The sequence below is a fragment of the Protopterus annectens genome, chromosome 4.part0 (assembly GCF_019279795.1).
Source record: "Protopterus annectens isolate FY-2018-M chromosome 4.part0, PAN1.0, whole genome shotgun sequence".
Classification (NCBI taxonomy): domain Eukaryota; kingdom Metazoa; phylum Chordata; order Ceratodontiformes; family Protopteridae; genus Protopterus; species Protopterus annectens.
The window spans coordinates 894937118-894953522 of record NC_056733.1 but is presented as its reverse complement, the minus strand read 5'-3'; the positions used below and the strand labels follow the sequence as shown (position 1 = coordinate 894953522).

The 16405-nt window shown below is 39.8% G+C and overlaps 1 protein-coding gene across 3 annotated transcripts in view; it reads left to right on the top strand.

Annotated features, from left to right (window-relative positions):
• The window catches only part of HNF1A (HNF1 homeobox A), a 457456-nt gene that overhangs the window by 269130 nt on the left and 171921 nt on the right, over positions 1-16405 (top strand). For all 3 annotated transcript variants that reach the window (XM_044068856.1, XM_044068854.1, XM_044068855.1), the window contains exons 4-5: positions 4240-4466; positions 9440-9585. In XM_044068856.1, the coding sequence (XP_043924791.1) occupies positions 4240-4466; positions 9440-9585 (373 nt within the window). The remainder of the gene's footprint in view (positions 1-4239; positions 4467-9439; positions 9586-16405) is intronic.

The window sequence follows — 16405 nt, the reverse complement described above, 5'->3', positions numbered from 1 at the left end:
TACATTTGTATAGACATACACTACTTCTAAACAGCTTCTGTCCATTTCTTACATCATACAATAAAACTCACTCCCCTGCTACCACCACCATTCAATCTATTGTTTATTGTACTGCAATAGCTGAGCATCTGTCTCTCCCTGTGGGCCACACCAGTTTTCTGTTCCACATCATGTCAAAGTCTGCCATTTTCTTTTTATCTGTACGTCTTATATGAATGAAACAAATTCTCCCTGTGTCTATTTTCTCACGTCATTCAAACGCATCATTCTTCTAACATCATGTTCATCTTATTCCCATTCACCGATGCTACACTTATACGAACCTTTCCGTTATTTGCATGGCTGTTTCAGGTTTTCTTCTGTCCTCCTTTTTTCTAACTCAGCGCACACATCTCCATCATCTTCTTATTCTGTGTTTCTTTTTCATTTATTAGTTTGTGAACCTCATCTGGTGCATCTTTTTCTATATTTTACATTGTAGTTCCTCACCTCACCCACCACCCTCTTCTCATCATTCTCTTCCCCCTTGTGTTGCAGAAAAGAACTTGTTCTTCCCCTTTGTTTTCCTGACTTCATTCTTTATTAGTTAGTGGACAATGAAACCCAAAAGCCTCCTCACTTCCTCATTTCCTACAATACAGTTTACAATTCTTTTATGGAATGGCCAAACTCCTAACACTGCCCACACCTCCTTTTTGTACAATCCTGGATTAAATATGTTTCATCCCCACAGAAAACAATCATGCTTTTGGTTGCCCCCAGTACTTAGCACTCCATTTTTCGCCATCTATTACTTTCACATTAGACACATACTGTAACTTATTTTCTGTTTTTAAACGTACATCCCCCAGTCCATACTTTTCTGTCATCCACAACTTTTTAATGTCATACACATCCTGACATAAGCTTAGAAAAACTGTGAATTCATTTTCTTCTTTCTCACTTGTTCTAAATTGTAACAAAAGTTTTCTTTTTATATGTATACTTAAATTCTGATAATCATAGTCCTTCCAAGAAGATATAGTAGTTATTTCACATCCATTAACATTTTTTCTGCTAATGCAAATGTCCCAAAAGATATTTCACAAAAAGGTTCAGTTCCTGCATGTATTAATGTCCTAATATCAGCCAAACTGAATCCCAAAGGCATAGCAACATTGTCTAACACACAGTAGCTGTTTATTTGCTGTCCATTCTTTGTTTTCACCCGCACAACAGGTCATTTATTCCAGCTCTCAACAGCTCCAGTCCACCTCCTCTGCACCTGCACATCCTTTCTGCAGTCAATGCTACTGCATAAGTTTTTACTCTGCAAACTGCTGTTAGTATCTGTCTCTCACCGTTTACTGCTCTCTGCTCCATCTTCCTGCACCCCGACACAGACCACACCCTTAAAACCAATTACTTAACTAGCCAGGTTTGCCCCCTCCCTACCATTGTTTGCAGCACAATCTACTGCATGGTCTTTGATTCTGCCAGTTCTGCTTCTTCCGTCATTTTTTGTAAAACAGTCATCAAGACTCTCTGATACTGCAATATGCAACTCCAAAGCATTTTCCCCTCTTAATTTTCTTTTTCCAGCTCATCTCCACTCACAGCTTCCTTCTCAGATTCGGTGTTCACCAGTAACAGTCCTTTGGCATCACCTAGTATCGTCTCACAAACAGGGGTGTAGCCAGAAATATGCATTTTGTACTCAAAACTAATATTGTTGCCCCCCACCACTCACCTATCATTTTAAAAAATGTACTCAACCTTCAAAATGCTACTCTCATACATGCAGGAAGGGATAACTAAAGTACTAAGTGGCACCCTAACAAAATGTTATGAGCTACTGTTAGAACGACTCTTCCCAAAGAAGATAATGCAATTCTGTAACGTACCTAACACACATTACAATACACTAACTGTAACAGGGAAGGTTTGCTCCTTCTTCTGCCCTGTTTGGGAAGCATGCACACAGTTACTATTCACATTATTATAACAGTATGAAAAACTATGCTGTGTCAGTATTTTAGGGTAATGGTTCTTTAGTACTACACTGAATCAGTATAGGGACTTTGTCTACCTCTAGTATACATTCCAAGTAGGACTTCCAGGCTTAAACAACCATAAACAGACCATACCACTCAACTGACCAGAATTTTGCAGAATGTTCAGATTTTATTTTTTTCCCTTATAGATTTGGTCTGTTCTTCATTAACTTTGTGTTTTTCTGGAAAATCACTGAAGTGATTATAACAGTATCCTTTGGGAAGGCATCCAACCCTGATAACTATCATGTTGACAACATACCCCTAAGAGTCAACCTGGTAGTCAGGGACTTGGGGAAATATGTAGACAGTAGGCTAGCCTTTGACCATCATGTATCTACTACAGTGAGCAAAACAATCTATGTTGTGCAACTTATGAACACAGGTATGGCATCTAAGTCCAAGGAAGTGATTGTTCCACTGTATGTGGCATTCATCAGACCTGTCATTGAATACAATGCCCCCTTTGGTGTGTACCTAACTAGGCACATCCAACAATTGGAATGTCCACAGAGGTTTCTCACTAAAAGAATATATTGCATAAGTAACGTGTCCTGTGAGACCACCTCATATTCCGTCTCCTACAGGCTGCTGAGGGGAGATCTATGCCTGGCATACAAGACATAGTAAGACCCCACCCTGATGGACCTGTATGTCTACAAAACAAACAGCACCAGAACTTCCCATTCTAAAGACTTAAACCTTGTCTGTGATATACATAGGACCTGCTGTAGAGACAGGTATGTATCCCAAAGACTACCTCATCTCTGGAACAGGCTCCAAATCCATGTGAAGCAAAGGTCCTCCCTAACCCAATTCAGGCATAACTTGGACAACTGTATGGGGAACAGGAAATTCATCCCTGGTTTGGCACCTGTTTCTGTGATGGACACATGGAGCCTGTGAATGGTTCATCTCCCAGGCCCTGCTTGTAAATGTTTCATCTCCCAGACCCCTGCCTACACTTATCAAGGGTACCAGAACTTGTCAGAGATTTGGGATGCATGGCTAGGCTTAAAGGGGCACTAGTGGTCATTAACCTAGTACACATTTATGAACATAGGAACCTGTGAAGAGAGTAAATAAAATTAGACATATGAATTTTGACTTCATATTCTTCCTGTTATTCTGTCAGCTTTCCAACCTTATGCAGGAAATATTTATAATTTGCCCCTGATTTTGTGACACTGTCCCCCCATTACTTATGCCTTTGCCCAGAGTTCTTGTGCTAAGAGGTTGAGAGGTAATAGAGTATGACAACACATGGGGGTATCATACCACATGCTTATGTACCTTCACAGACATAAGATCAGCATTGGTCCTCACATGGATATAGACTGCTTGAAAAATGTGGCCTGGACACATGAAAGTAGACGTGGATAAACCCAAATGTTTTGATTTACTGTAATGGGGGTTGACTTAATGGTTAATGTGTTTACCTTACAAACCCAAGGTATAGGGTTTGATACTCACCTTTCAGAAGCATGGCTAGGCTTAAAAAGGCCTGTAGGGTCATTAGCCTTGCAATTATCTATTACAAGAGAGTGACATAATGGTTAAGATGTCTACCTTACAGACACAAGGTGCAGGGTTTGATTCTGACATGGGGTAACCGACTAGGCTTAAAATGGCCCACAAGGGCAGTTAGCCTAGTACTAATGTGTGAACCTAAAGCATGTTACACGGACCTTTCCTCAAAGATCTGCAGTTATGTCAAGTACTTTACACAGGTGTACTTTGTGCATATAGTGCTCCCTTCTGGTGAGGCAGATAAATAACAGAGAGGTTATGAGTTACTTGGAGAAAAATGAAGCTATTAGTGAGAGAAATAAAGATTGTGAATATGACAATTACTGGGGAAGTGGATCACTGAGCTGTGACAAGCTCCTTACCCGAATATTTGGCTAGAACTAATACTTTGAGTTCCATGTTAACCACTTAATAAAAATTGTAGTGCCATCCTGCATCATTCATAGCTGTTGATGTGTATTTTACAGAATTAATGCTAGCACTTCAGTAAATACAACACACAGTGTGAAAATGAGTTACACAAAACAGTCCTCTGATCATCTTTCTTATGCTGCCTTTCTTTTCAGCATTGTTTGTCAAGTGTGTTAGCCCAAAGTATAACTTTAGCCGACTGATTCTTTGACAGAACTGGCATATAATCATTGTTTGTAACTAATTTTTTTCCTTCTCATGATAGGGCAGAGTGTCTCCAAAGAGGGGTCTCACCCTCTCAGGTCCATGGCCTGGGTTCAAACCTGGTGACAGAAGTGAGGGTTTATAATTGGTTTGCAAACAGAAGGAAAGAAGAAGCATTTCGCCACAAACTGGCCATGGACACATATGGTAACCAGTCATCAGGCACTCCAGGAGCTGTGCAGAATTCATCAATTCATTCATCTTCACTCTCACCAGAGAAGGTGCATGGTAAGCCTGTATTATCTACTAACTGTGTTAAATTTCTGTATCCCTCTGATGGCTATACATTCAGTAACATGCAATGTAGGGTTCTTGATAATGGTGTCCCCTTCAAGTAGCAATCACTGAAAACAGGACTGCGTAACAGAACTGTTTTTTCTATCAAGGAAATATGCACAAACAGAAGCAGTTACATAGCTGAGGACTATGGAATTCTGTGATCCTCCTGTCCTGGAAAGATTTACAAAATTTGCATTCATGAAAAAAGTTTTGCAGAGTGTCATGGAATCCACATAATACTTCAGATATAAAATGTATTGCAGCCTGGATGAAGCTTCCATTAAAGTCACGGTTTGTAACAGCATCTAGTCTGAGTGTGTACCAAGTTTCTAATGAACTCGAGTTTCAGAATCTGAAATGTGATTTCATCAGTGCCTTCACACCGCATTTTAGCCAGTTCCAATGCCATATCGTCGTCCCAAAATGAGTGTGATATGATACACAAATACAAAGTCCTGCCAAAGCAATCAGACACTTCCTCAGAGAATACTAGGGGACATACCCTTCAACCTCTTAGCACAAGGAAGCTGGACAAAGCCAAAAATAATGGGGAGACGGGCCCAAAAATAGGGACACATTTTAAAAATTGCTCTTATAAACTTGTAATTTTGCTGTAATAAAAGGTTTTGTCTTATGATGCATTCTCCAAAGGATATGAAGACTGAAACTCAAAGTATTATTTTTATTATTGATTATTATTTGACATTTGTTTATCAGGAAGGTCCAACTGGACATGTAGTCCATTTTCAATGGAGGCCCGGGGAGAAATGCTCCACATTACAAACAAAAGAATATTAACTTAACATTTTACATAATAGATTAGTGCAATAACAATAACAGTAAAAATAAGAATAACATGACAGTGCACAACTATAGTAGTTATAAACAGCAATTGTACGACACAGCCTATCATATGAAAAATCGAGATAAGTTAAATCAATCAGCAAGTGTTGTTATCCAGGGGAAAGTTTATTTACATAATATGGTACTGAGAAAGTGTCAGTAAAGAATTAAGCAGTGATCACTAAATTAAGAAAGAGTGATGTGATAAGTGACAGGCTACTGGAAGAAGCAAGACTGAGAGTACTTGGTAACGATGTGCATGCGACAGAAGAGAAACAATAAAGTGAAGAGCAATAACACTCAAAGACAGAGTTGTTGTTGTGTCTTTCGGTTAGGGGTTGCCACAGCAGAACTCCGGTCCGCTAATATTTGGTAGTGGATTTTTACGTGCCGAGTTACCAGCCCTGATGCACAACCTTCAACGAAGGCATGCCCATTCATGCATGCCTCCACACAGAAGACGGTCTAGCTGAGAATTAAGAGTAAAGTGGATAATAAAGTGGGATTAGACAAGAGCAGGTCATGGAGTTGTAAAAAGGCTATGCATTTGTGTCTGTGTTAGTAAGGAGTGAAGAAAAGAGGTGAGAAAAGGTGAGGGGTCATTATTTACTGACTTCAATCCTAACTGTTTTGCCAGAAAACCACAAATTTTATGAGGAACAGACCAAAAATATGAGGCAAAAACCTGGACAGTTGAGAGGTATGCTAGGGGCACCCTTGGCTGAATCATTGTATTGCCTGAACAAAAGAGTACTAGGGCCAATGATAATCTGTCTCATGAAATTTCACTAGACCATACAATATCAGAGGGGGGTCCTCAAGACTGGTTCAAGGTATCTAATGTGTCACAGATTACTACATGACTAAATTCAATGTGTCACAGATTACTACAGGACTAAATCACTTATGCTACCCACTGGCCTGTACAATGTTAAGGGCCACAATAGAGGCCCTGATAATTGCACTGTGGTATCTCAGCATACCACAGAGTTCTAAAGAAAAACAGAAATGGCAGAAGTTAGAGTTCTATGAGCTGAAATCACTCACTTTTATTTCTCACTGGGCCACACATTGATAGACACCCTCATCAATGTCTCATGATAGATCACACAGCCATAATATACAAGGATCCCTGATAGATATCTTGCTGTAACTCAAAATACCATATGATACTACAGGTCCTGGGGTGTGATTAATGGCACCTCAGTAGTCTACACACCCTGGGGTGTGATTAATGACACCTCAGTAATCTGGGTCATAGAGTGTTAAACCATCCCCATCAATGACTAGAAGAGCTCCTGTGAATCACGCAGTAAATGGGCGTTGATGCTCATGCTGTTCCACAAAATACAAAAATTGTGAATATTGTAACTCTTTTTGGTTATCCCCTTTATAAATAGCTTGCAGTTCTGAGCTGCCCAAATGACTGAGTCATTTTATTTTGCAAACCCCAGCTCTGAGATTCACCATTGTCTCTATCTTTTGCGTCCATCCATCCATCCATCCATCCATCCATCCATCCATCCATCCATCTTTTTTCTACACCACTTATCATGGAGAGGTTCATAAGGTAGTGAGAAGAGAAGGGCAAACCAGATTTTCCCAATTCCAGCATGTCTTGGGGCTGCACTGGGACCTCGTCATAGTAGGCTATGCCTGGTAAGCATACCATGGGAGGTGTCCAGGGGGATACTTCTCAATCATGGACTGGCTCTGAAGTTGTTATTAGGTAGCACGCCATGTTTTTTTCATCTTGAAGAGCATCACTTGGATCACATGACCTTTCTGGCAACAATTGTGTATTTCTTGGTTTTATCACTTCTGAACCACTATACTCTTTACCTATGGCAGGTCCATAATTCTGCAGCGTGGGTTCCCACTGGAGTTTCTAGGTTCTGTCGTACAACTCCTTTACTACAAGATTTTAGCTGGGTAGCAGGAGGCATCAAGGTTGAACCTAAGTTGGTTACAGATGATGTTATCCCCTTGATCTTAAATTACCATGAACTCCAGTGTGTGAATTGGAGCAGTTTACTGCTAGGTGTGACATGACTGGGATGAGAATAAGCACTTCTAAATCAGCTATCACAGTTGCGTCCAGGAAAAGAGTGGGTACTTCTCTATAGATGAGGAGCAGTTACCTTAAATGGAGGAGTTTAAGTATCTCAAAGCCTTGTTCATCTGTGAGGGTAGAAGGGATGAGGAGGAGACCGACCAGTGGACAAGTGCAATTACAGTGCAGATGTTGTACTGGACTATGACAATGGAGCAGGATCTAAGTCATACTATAAAGCCCTCAGATTTTCAGTTGTTCTGTGTCCGCATCCCCCGAACTGTCAAGAGCATTGTGCAGTGACTGAACTGATGACACAAGCTTTGGGCAGTAACTGAAAGGATGAGGTGAGCTTTGGTCTGTGACTGAAAGGATGAGATCACAGAGGCATGTCATATAAATAAGGTGTCTCTGTAGGGCTGTGGGACACACTCACTGAGACACATTGAGCAGCTCAGCAATACAGGATGATACCGGGGGCAGAAGCACTGCTCTTCAGGACTGATAGAAGCCTGTTGAGATGATTTAAGGCATCTCATGAGGATGCCATGACAACCTCCTATGGGTGATGTACCAGTCATGGTCCACTGGTAGGAGGTGCCAAGTCAGACCCAAGACATGCTGGACAGATTATATCTCTCAAGTGCCATGGAAATGCATTAGCATCCCCTCGGCATGAGCTGCAAGTTGCTGGGTGTATGGAAATCTGGGCTGCCGACCATAGCTTTACTAACCACCACAAACTCTTACTAGAAAAACAACAGATGGATGGATGGATGATTTAGGTGGACAGTTTTTTTTTGGGGGGTGGATTGTATGTGTACATTATTTGTTATTATACCATGACCCCCCCAAAACGTGCACGCTGATTGGCCAGCGTGCCCGTTGTAAATCGAGTTATACTAATGGAAAAAGGTCCGGTCGCCCGGACTTTTTTCCATTAGTATAACTCGTTTTTTTAAAACACTGTCTCGCTATGTTAAATGGGTTTAACATAGCGAGACAGCTTTAAAATAAGCAACGGAGATCTCCGTTGCTTATTTTAAACTGTCTCGCCATGTTAAACCCATTAACATAGCGTTCAAAAAAGCAACGGAGAAAGCAAGATCCCCGTTGCTTTTTTTAGTGTCGCGCTATGTTAAATGAGTTTAACATAGCGAGACAGTTAAAATAACAGCGGAGATGTCCGTTGCTTATTTTAAAACTGTCTCGCTATGTTAAACTCATTTAACATAGCAAGACATAAAAAGCAACGGAGATCTTGCTTTCTCCGTGCTTTTGCTCAACTCTGATGTACTGCGCAGGCGCGCAGTACATCAGAACTGCCGCGGATGCCAGACATCTGCGGAAGGGCAGTAAACAGGCATTATACTATGCCATTATTTAAGAAAAGTAACAGTTTCTTTTCTTAAATAATGTCATGGTATAATAGCAATAACCCACTTCTGGGTGTGGGTAATGCTAAATTTACCCACGGTTGGCTTTGTTTGGTCCCTCGGGCTTCACCCTCGGAACCAAACCACACCAACCGTGGGTAAATTTAGCATTACCCACACCCAGGTGTGAGTTATTGCTATAATAAATGTGTGAAGTTAGATTTTCATACTAAAATGACCAAGAAGCATGATCTGTGCCTTTTTTGTCTTTTATTTTTTTTCCCTTTTAATCTAAATGTCAATTTGGATTTAGGGATTTGTTTCAGATGGATTACAATGTTTTGATGGGTGTATGCGTCTGTGATTTCTGTGTACAGTGTGTGAACTTTTACAGTAGTTTATAGCGATTTATATAAATGTTGTTTTGGGAATTTTAGTAAATCTGATAGCATAACAAAGATGTATATAAGCTGCTTATGGTGCACTGACAGTTTAGGTAACAAAAATAAAAACTTCTAAAGTGCACTACATACACATTATATCACACCCTTTGTCTGGGTTCTTCTGTTAGGAATACAAATTTGTATAATAAGATCTGTGAAACCTGTCAAATTGGTGGATTACAATCTCTTTTTCATTTTTTCTTGCAGGAGTAAGGTATATTGGTGAAGTAGTGTCTCCCAGCATAAGCAGCCATGGAAACAGTACAATGGTGACAACCCAGGCAATTTTCCAGCAAGTTTCCCCACCCGGACTTGAACCCAGTAGTAGCTTGCTCAGCCCAGACACCAAGCTGGTAAGTGATTTGAAATGAGTGTCTTTCTATCACACCTGTTACTTTGCCCAGTAATCACAGGTCAGCATGAATATGTGTTTCGTAATAGTGAACATTACACATCAGCATTAAACCATTTACAGTACAGTGTGCTTGAGTAGGTAACTGTTTGAAATTTTGGGACCGGCTAGAATAAGTCCTGAAATATGGAAACTGAATGACTGAAAAAATGAATTCACATATACTAAGTCCGAGACAGCTATTTCCTGGAATATGTTCTTTTTATGTTGCTATCTGGAGTCTGTCACAGAGTTGTACCCTAAGAACCAAAACCTGAGGATGTAAACAGCTTAGACAGAGTTATATAATGCTGTATCCATTGATTATGGACATCACTGGACCAGTGTAAGTGCTGGTGCAGAATGAAAGTGATATGGTTACACAGAGTTCTCTGCTGCTCTATAATCACCCACATTTTTTTCTGTTCATAGTCCAGTACTATTTTTATTTAGATAAGTAAGTAGATAGATAAACAGCTAGAGGAAGATAGAGGTAGATGAGACAGATGGATTGTTAATTCTGTTTGTAAGGGTGGGCTGCTACCCCCCTTAATGCTCTACATTTATTATTTTTTAAAGATGGAGAATAGGGGGTTAATGGGGGTGTCAAATCCCCTTACACATGGCATTAACAAAAAAGCAGAAGTGCCTCCCTTACAATGGAGTTAACAAAAATAGCAATCAAGTGATAACGCTGTTGTCAATTTGACCATTGGTTTCATCTGTTCCCTGGAAACTGCCGCTCCTCATATCTCTGCACCTGTCAAATTATGGAGTAGATGACAAACTACACTGCCACCATATCATTTGACAGGTATGAACAAATGTATTTATTTACACTTTGTTGACCAGGTTAGTCCAACTTGTCAGTTGCCTCATTTCAGGGGAGATCTGAGATGGTTTCAGGTTATCAGAAATTTGGCTAGGGCACCAGGGAACTTCCCCTACTCTTGGTAGTCAGGGGAAGGATTTGTGTGTTACACATCCTGACTTCCTGTTTCCTGTCCAGGCATGGAGGCAGCCAGGACGAACAGGAAGAAAATACGGCTGACTCATCTTTGGCTGAAAATGAAGTGAAGGTTGATGAAAATGTAGCTGAAATGGCAGAATCATTACCAGAAGTTTTTTCTGATGCTGTGGGTGCAGAAAAAAACAGTGACATTGGAGGAAAAGGGGACTGTAGCTGTAACAGAGATGGATTCAGAGGAAGACTTTCAGATGAGATTGTTTGAAGGAGAAACAGTTATCTCTGAAAAATGCATAATTACAACCCTCCAATCGGGAGAGTTGCGGGATGATTATTTGGAAGAAATGGTAAAGCAAAGTGAACCAGAAAGTGGAGCAGCAGTTTCATGGAGTGACATCATGGAGAAAATAGAAGAAGAAAAAGGAGAAGAAGAGATTGTGCCAGGAAAAGTTCAAGAGACAATAACATATGCACAAACTGTGGGAGAAGGAGCAAAGAAGAAAGAAGAAATAAAAGAAACAAAAAAACAAGTATAAAGTACATGTGAGCTGTGAAAAAGAAGAATGTTTGGACAGGTATAAGGTTTGGGACTTTGTCATAGCACCTCTGGACTACAAAGCAAAAGAGTTAAGAGCATTCATTTTAATTAATAAACAGACTTTTTGTGACTTGATATTTAAGACTGCGCTGGCCATGGAAAAAATTTTGGGTGCATATGAACAAAAGAAAAATATTTATCCATGGTCAAAATATGTTGTGCAAGCTTTTTACAGACAAATGAAAAAAACAAGAATAACGATCCGGTTTAGAACTGAAGTTGAAGCAAAAGAACTAAAAGAACATTTGTTAACTACATGTAAAGAAGTAATGGACACTACAAAAATATTTATGGTGAAATAGGACTATGGACTGGGGGATGGGAATGTGGAGTAATACTGAAAATAGAAAATGATAATGTTATACACGTACCTAGTATTATTAATGTTCATGGTAATAGGGGTTTTGTGAAATACAGAGGTCAAACAAAAACTTGTTATTTTTGTGGAAAAAATGATCATTTAATCAATGAATGTGATAAAAAAGATGTTATTTATATGGTAAAATAGGGCAAAATACAAAAAATGTGATTTAAAGTGCAAAAAATGTGGCAATACTGGTCATTCATGGCTAGAATGTGAAATGAATGTGCAAAGAAATAAAAACAAAAACGAAAATGAGGTTATACAGGATAAATGTGTTACACGTCAAACTATACAAAAAGATGTAACTGATAAAGAGGTTATACGTCAAGTTATACTGGATAAATGTGTTATACATCAAACTGTACAAAAAGATGTAACTGATAAAGAGGTTATACGTCAAGGTTATACAGGATAAATGTGTTACACATCAAACTGTACAAAAAGATGTAACTGATAAAGAGGTTATACGTCAAGTTATACAGGATAAATGTGTTACACATCAAACTGTACAAAAAGATGTAACTGATAAAGAGGTTATACATCAAGTTATACAAGATAAATGTGTTACACATCAAACTGTACAAAAAGATGTAACTGATAAAGAGGTTATACGTCAAGTTATACAGGATAAATGTGTTACACATCAAACTGTACAAAAAGATGTAACTGATAAAGAGGTTATACGTCAAGTTATACAGGATAAATGTGTTACACATCAAACTGTACAAAAAGATGTAACTGATAAAGAGGTTATACGTCAAGTTATACAGGATAAATGTGTTACACATCAATGTACAAAAAGATGTAACTGATAAAGAGGTTATACGTCAAGTTATACAGGATAAATGTGTTACACATCAAACTGTACAAAAAGATGTAACTGATAAAGAGGTTATACGTCAAGTTATACAGGATAAATGTGTTACACATCAAACTGTACAAAAAGATGTAACTGATAAAGAGGTTATACGTCAAGTTATAGAGGATAAATGTGTTACATATCAAACTGTACAAAAAGATGTAACTGATAAAGAGGTTATACATCAAGTTATACAGAATAAATGTGTTACACATCAAACTGTACAAAAAGATGTAACTGATAAAGAGGTTATACGTCAAGTTATACAGGATAAATGTGTTACACATCAAACTGTACAAAAAGATGTAACTGATAAAGAGGTTATACGTCAAGTTATCCAGGATAAATGTGTTACACATCAAACTGTACAAAAAGATGTAACTGATAAAGAGGTTATACGTCAAGTTATACAGGATAAATGTGTTACACATCAAACTGTACAAAAAGATGTAACTGATAAAGAGGTTATACGTCAAGTTATACAGGATTAATGTGTTACTCATCAAACTGTACAAAAAGATGTAACTGATAAAGAGGTTATATGTCAAGTTATAAAGGATAAATGTGTTACACATCAAAATGTACAAAAAGATGTAACTGATGAAGAGGTTATATGTCAAGTTATACAGGATAAATGTGTTACACATCAAACGGTACAAAAAGATGTAACTGATAAAGAAGTTATACGTCAAGTTATACAGGATAATTGTGTTACACATCAAACTGTACAAAAAGATGTAACTGATAAAGAGGTTATACGTCAAGTTATACAGGATAAATGTGTTACACATCAAACTGTACAAAAAGATGTAACTGATAAAGGGGTTATACGTCAAGTTATACAGGATAAATGTGTTACACATCAAACTGTACAAAAAGATGTAACTGATAAAGAGGTTATATTTCAAGTTATACAGGATAAATGTGTTACACATCAAACTGTACAAAAAGATGTAACTGATAAAGAGGTTATACTTGAAGTTATACAGGATAAATGTGTTACACATCAAACTGTACAAAAAGATGTAACTGATAAAGAGGTTATATGTGAAGTTATACAGAATAAATGTGTTACACATCAAACTGTACAAAAAGATGTAACTGATAAAGAGGTTATATGTCAAGTTATACAGGAAAATGTGTTACACATCAAACTGTACAAAAAGATGTAACTGATAAAGAGTTTATACGTCAAGTTATACAGGATAAATGTGTTACACATCAAACTGTACAAAAAGATGTAACTGATAAAGAGGTTATACGTCAAGTTATACAGGATAAATGTGTTACACATCAAACTGTACAAAAAGATGTAACTGATAAAGAGGTTATACGTCAAGTTATACAGGATAAATGTGTTACACATCAAAATGTACAAAAAGATGTAACTGATAAAGAGGTTATACGTCAAGTTATACAGGATAAATGTGTTACACATCAAACTGTACAAAAAGGTGTAACTGATAAGAGGTTATACGTCAAGATGTCCTTCAAGGATGCATCTGCAGTCATAACATATGGGTTGTCCTGCCTCAGGCAGCCCTTCGGTCGGCCGGATTCCAAAGTCTGGGTCTGGCCTCGGCTGATGTTGCACTTTCCCCGATGTCAGAGCTTCTGGGTTATAAAGGCATCAGCCGATGCCATTTTCCTCAGTCTTTCTTGCCGCACGGTGCCCAAAGCAGAAGCTGTTCGCAAGTGCCGGTCGGTCAGATCCAGAGATTTCAGCTACCGAAGACTTCTAAAAAAGCTAAGTACCCCGTTGGGGACTCTTTCTTGCCTCAGCCGATGTCAGACAAAGTAAATAATTGTTTAACTTGTGGGAAACAGATACCTCATAAGGATTTCCATTCTTACTGCCTTCCTTGCTTAGGCCCAGACCACGACGTATCAGCTTGTTTAGCCTGTGCCTCCTTCAACCGACGGACTCTTAGACTTCGGTCGGAGTTTGCAGAAGAGTTTTTGGATCCGCTTTTGCATATAAAATGCCGTTGGAGACTCCGACTACACATTTAACCAAAAAAACACAAGGAAAAGGACCGACACTCGCGGCCCACGGTTTCGGCTGAAACCACGGTTAGGCCTACCGCGAGTGTCTCGGTTTCGGCTGAAACTGAGTCCTCGGTTCTTACTTCTGCCGAAATCATACCTCCGACAACCGAGGCCAGAGAGGCCCCGGCTGCGTCGGCTACAGAAATCCCTACCGAAGAAGCAAGCGCACAAGAATTGTCCGACACCATTCTATTGGACATTTCTACACCTGCACGTGGGGCAGCTAGGCCCCCTACTTCTCAGAGACCTTCCTCAAGTTCTCAGATTCTCAGCCTTGCTGAGGACCTTATATCCATGATTAGGGGTTCCCAACCTCACCCAGACAGGGCATCCCACCCTCCTCCTGACAAAAGGCCTAGGTTTGAACCCCCTGAACCACTCTCCTCAGATTACTCCTCGGGTGGATCAGATTTATCAGACCATCAGGAAGGGCCATATTCTCCTTATGAGAATTCAGATGCAGAAGACTCTATTCCTTCTGCCTCCCCTCCTGAAGAATTTTCCTTTGGGGAAACTTTGCATTCAATGAGGGAACACTTTCAATGGCAGGGTCAGGATTTCTCTGATTCTAGAAAAAGATTAAGAACCTTTTTACACTTACCACAGCATAGGCCTTTAGCCATACCACCTGTGCTAACTGTAGTTGATGATGCATATAATGATGTCAGTTCTGCCCCTGACTCTCTTCCCCCGGCCCCTGCCAAACCTGACAGATATTACAGGGTCCCGGATTCTCACTTCCATTTGTATAAAGCCCATGCTGCAGACCCAGAAACTATATCTCAGGGCCCAAACGGTGTTGCGGGTGCCACTGGAAAAAGCCCCCTACCCTCTGAAAGAGAGTCAAGAGCACTAGAGAGATGGGGAAAAAAGGTTTATACATCTGCTACTCTTTCTGCCAGGGCATTAAACTGTCAGTTCCACATGATACAGTACCAGGAATATTTGTTAGATCAGCTGAATAAAAAGCTTTCTTCTACTGAACCTTTAGACCGAAAGTCCCTTCAGGATTTGGTACACAATTCTCAGCAGGTCAGTAATCATTTCTTAAAATGTGGCTATGATGCACTGGAGGCTTCATTTAGATCAGCTATGACTGGGGCAGTAATTCGAAGACATGCCTGGCTAAAAGAGCAATCCTTGCCAGACCATGTCAAGGCTAAACTCCTAGATGCTCCAATGGAGAAACAAAGTTTATTTGGCTCCCCTGCACAGGAGATTCTAAAGAAAGTGGAAGAAAAAGCAAAATCTGTGCAAACAGTAAAGGATTTTCTGCAGGTTCAACCTCCGAGGTTCAGCAGAAACTGGCCTTCAAAGAATTGGTCCTTTCCAGATACCTCCAGAGCACAGAGGGGCAGGAATAGATGCCCAAGAGGCAGAGGTCAATCAAAGGGTGCCTACAGGGGTCGTCAGTGGCAGCCTGCCAACCAGAGGAGTAGTGCCACAGCTGCAACTACAACCACTTCCACAGGACAGACACAATGACTTGACTCTGACTCCGCCTACCAGGGAACAACTGGAAGCACCCTTGGGCGGAAAGCTGTCTTTATTCTCGAAAAACTGGTATTGAATTACAAAAGACAAATGAACATTGCAAACAATAGACAAAGGATACAGGTTTCACTTCCACACTTTTCCAAGAAGGAGCGGAATGCCAAACCTTCCACCAAACCAGAAGCCAGAGGCTTTAAGACAAATCCACAATTTACTTCAGATGAAAGCTATAGAAAGGGTACCATCTATGGAACAAGGCCAAGGATTTTATTCCAGACTATTCCTTGTACCAAGAAAAGAAAACCAATGGAGGCCTATTCTCGACTTGTCCGCACTAAACACATATCTCATTGTGCCAAAATTCAAGATGCTGACCCTACAGCAACTTCTTCCCATGTTGGGCAAGGAGTCTTGGCTGGTGACTCTAGATCTCAAGGAGGCATACCTGCAC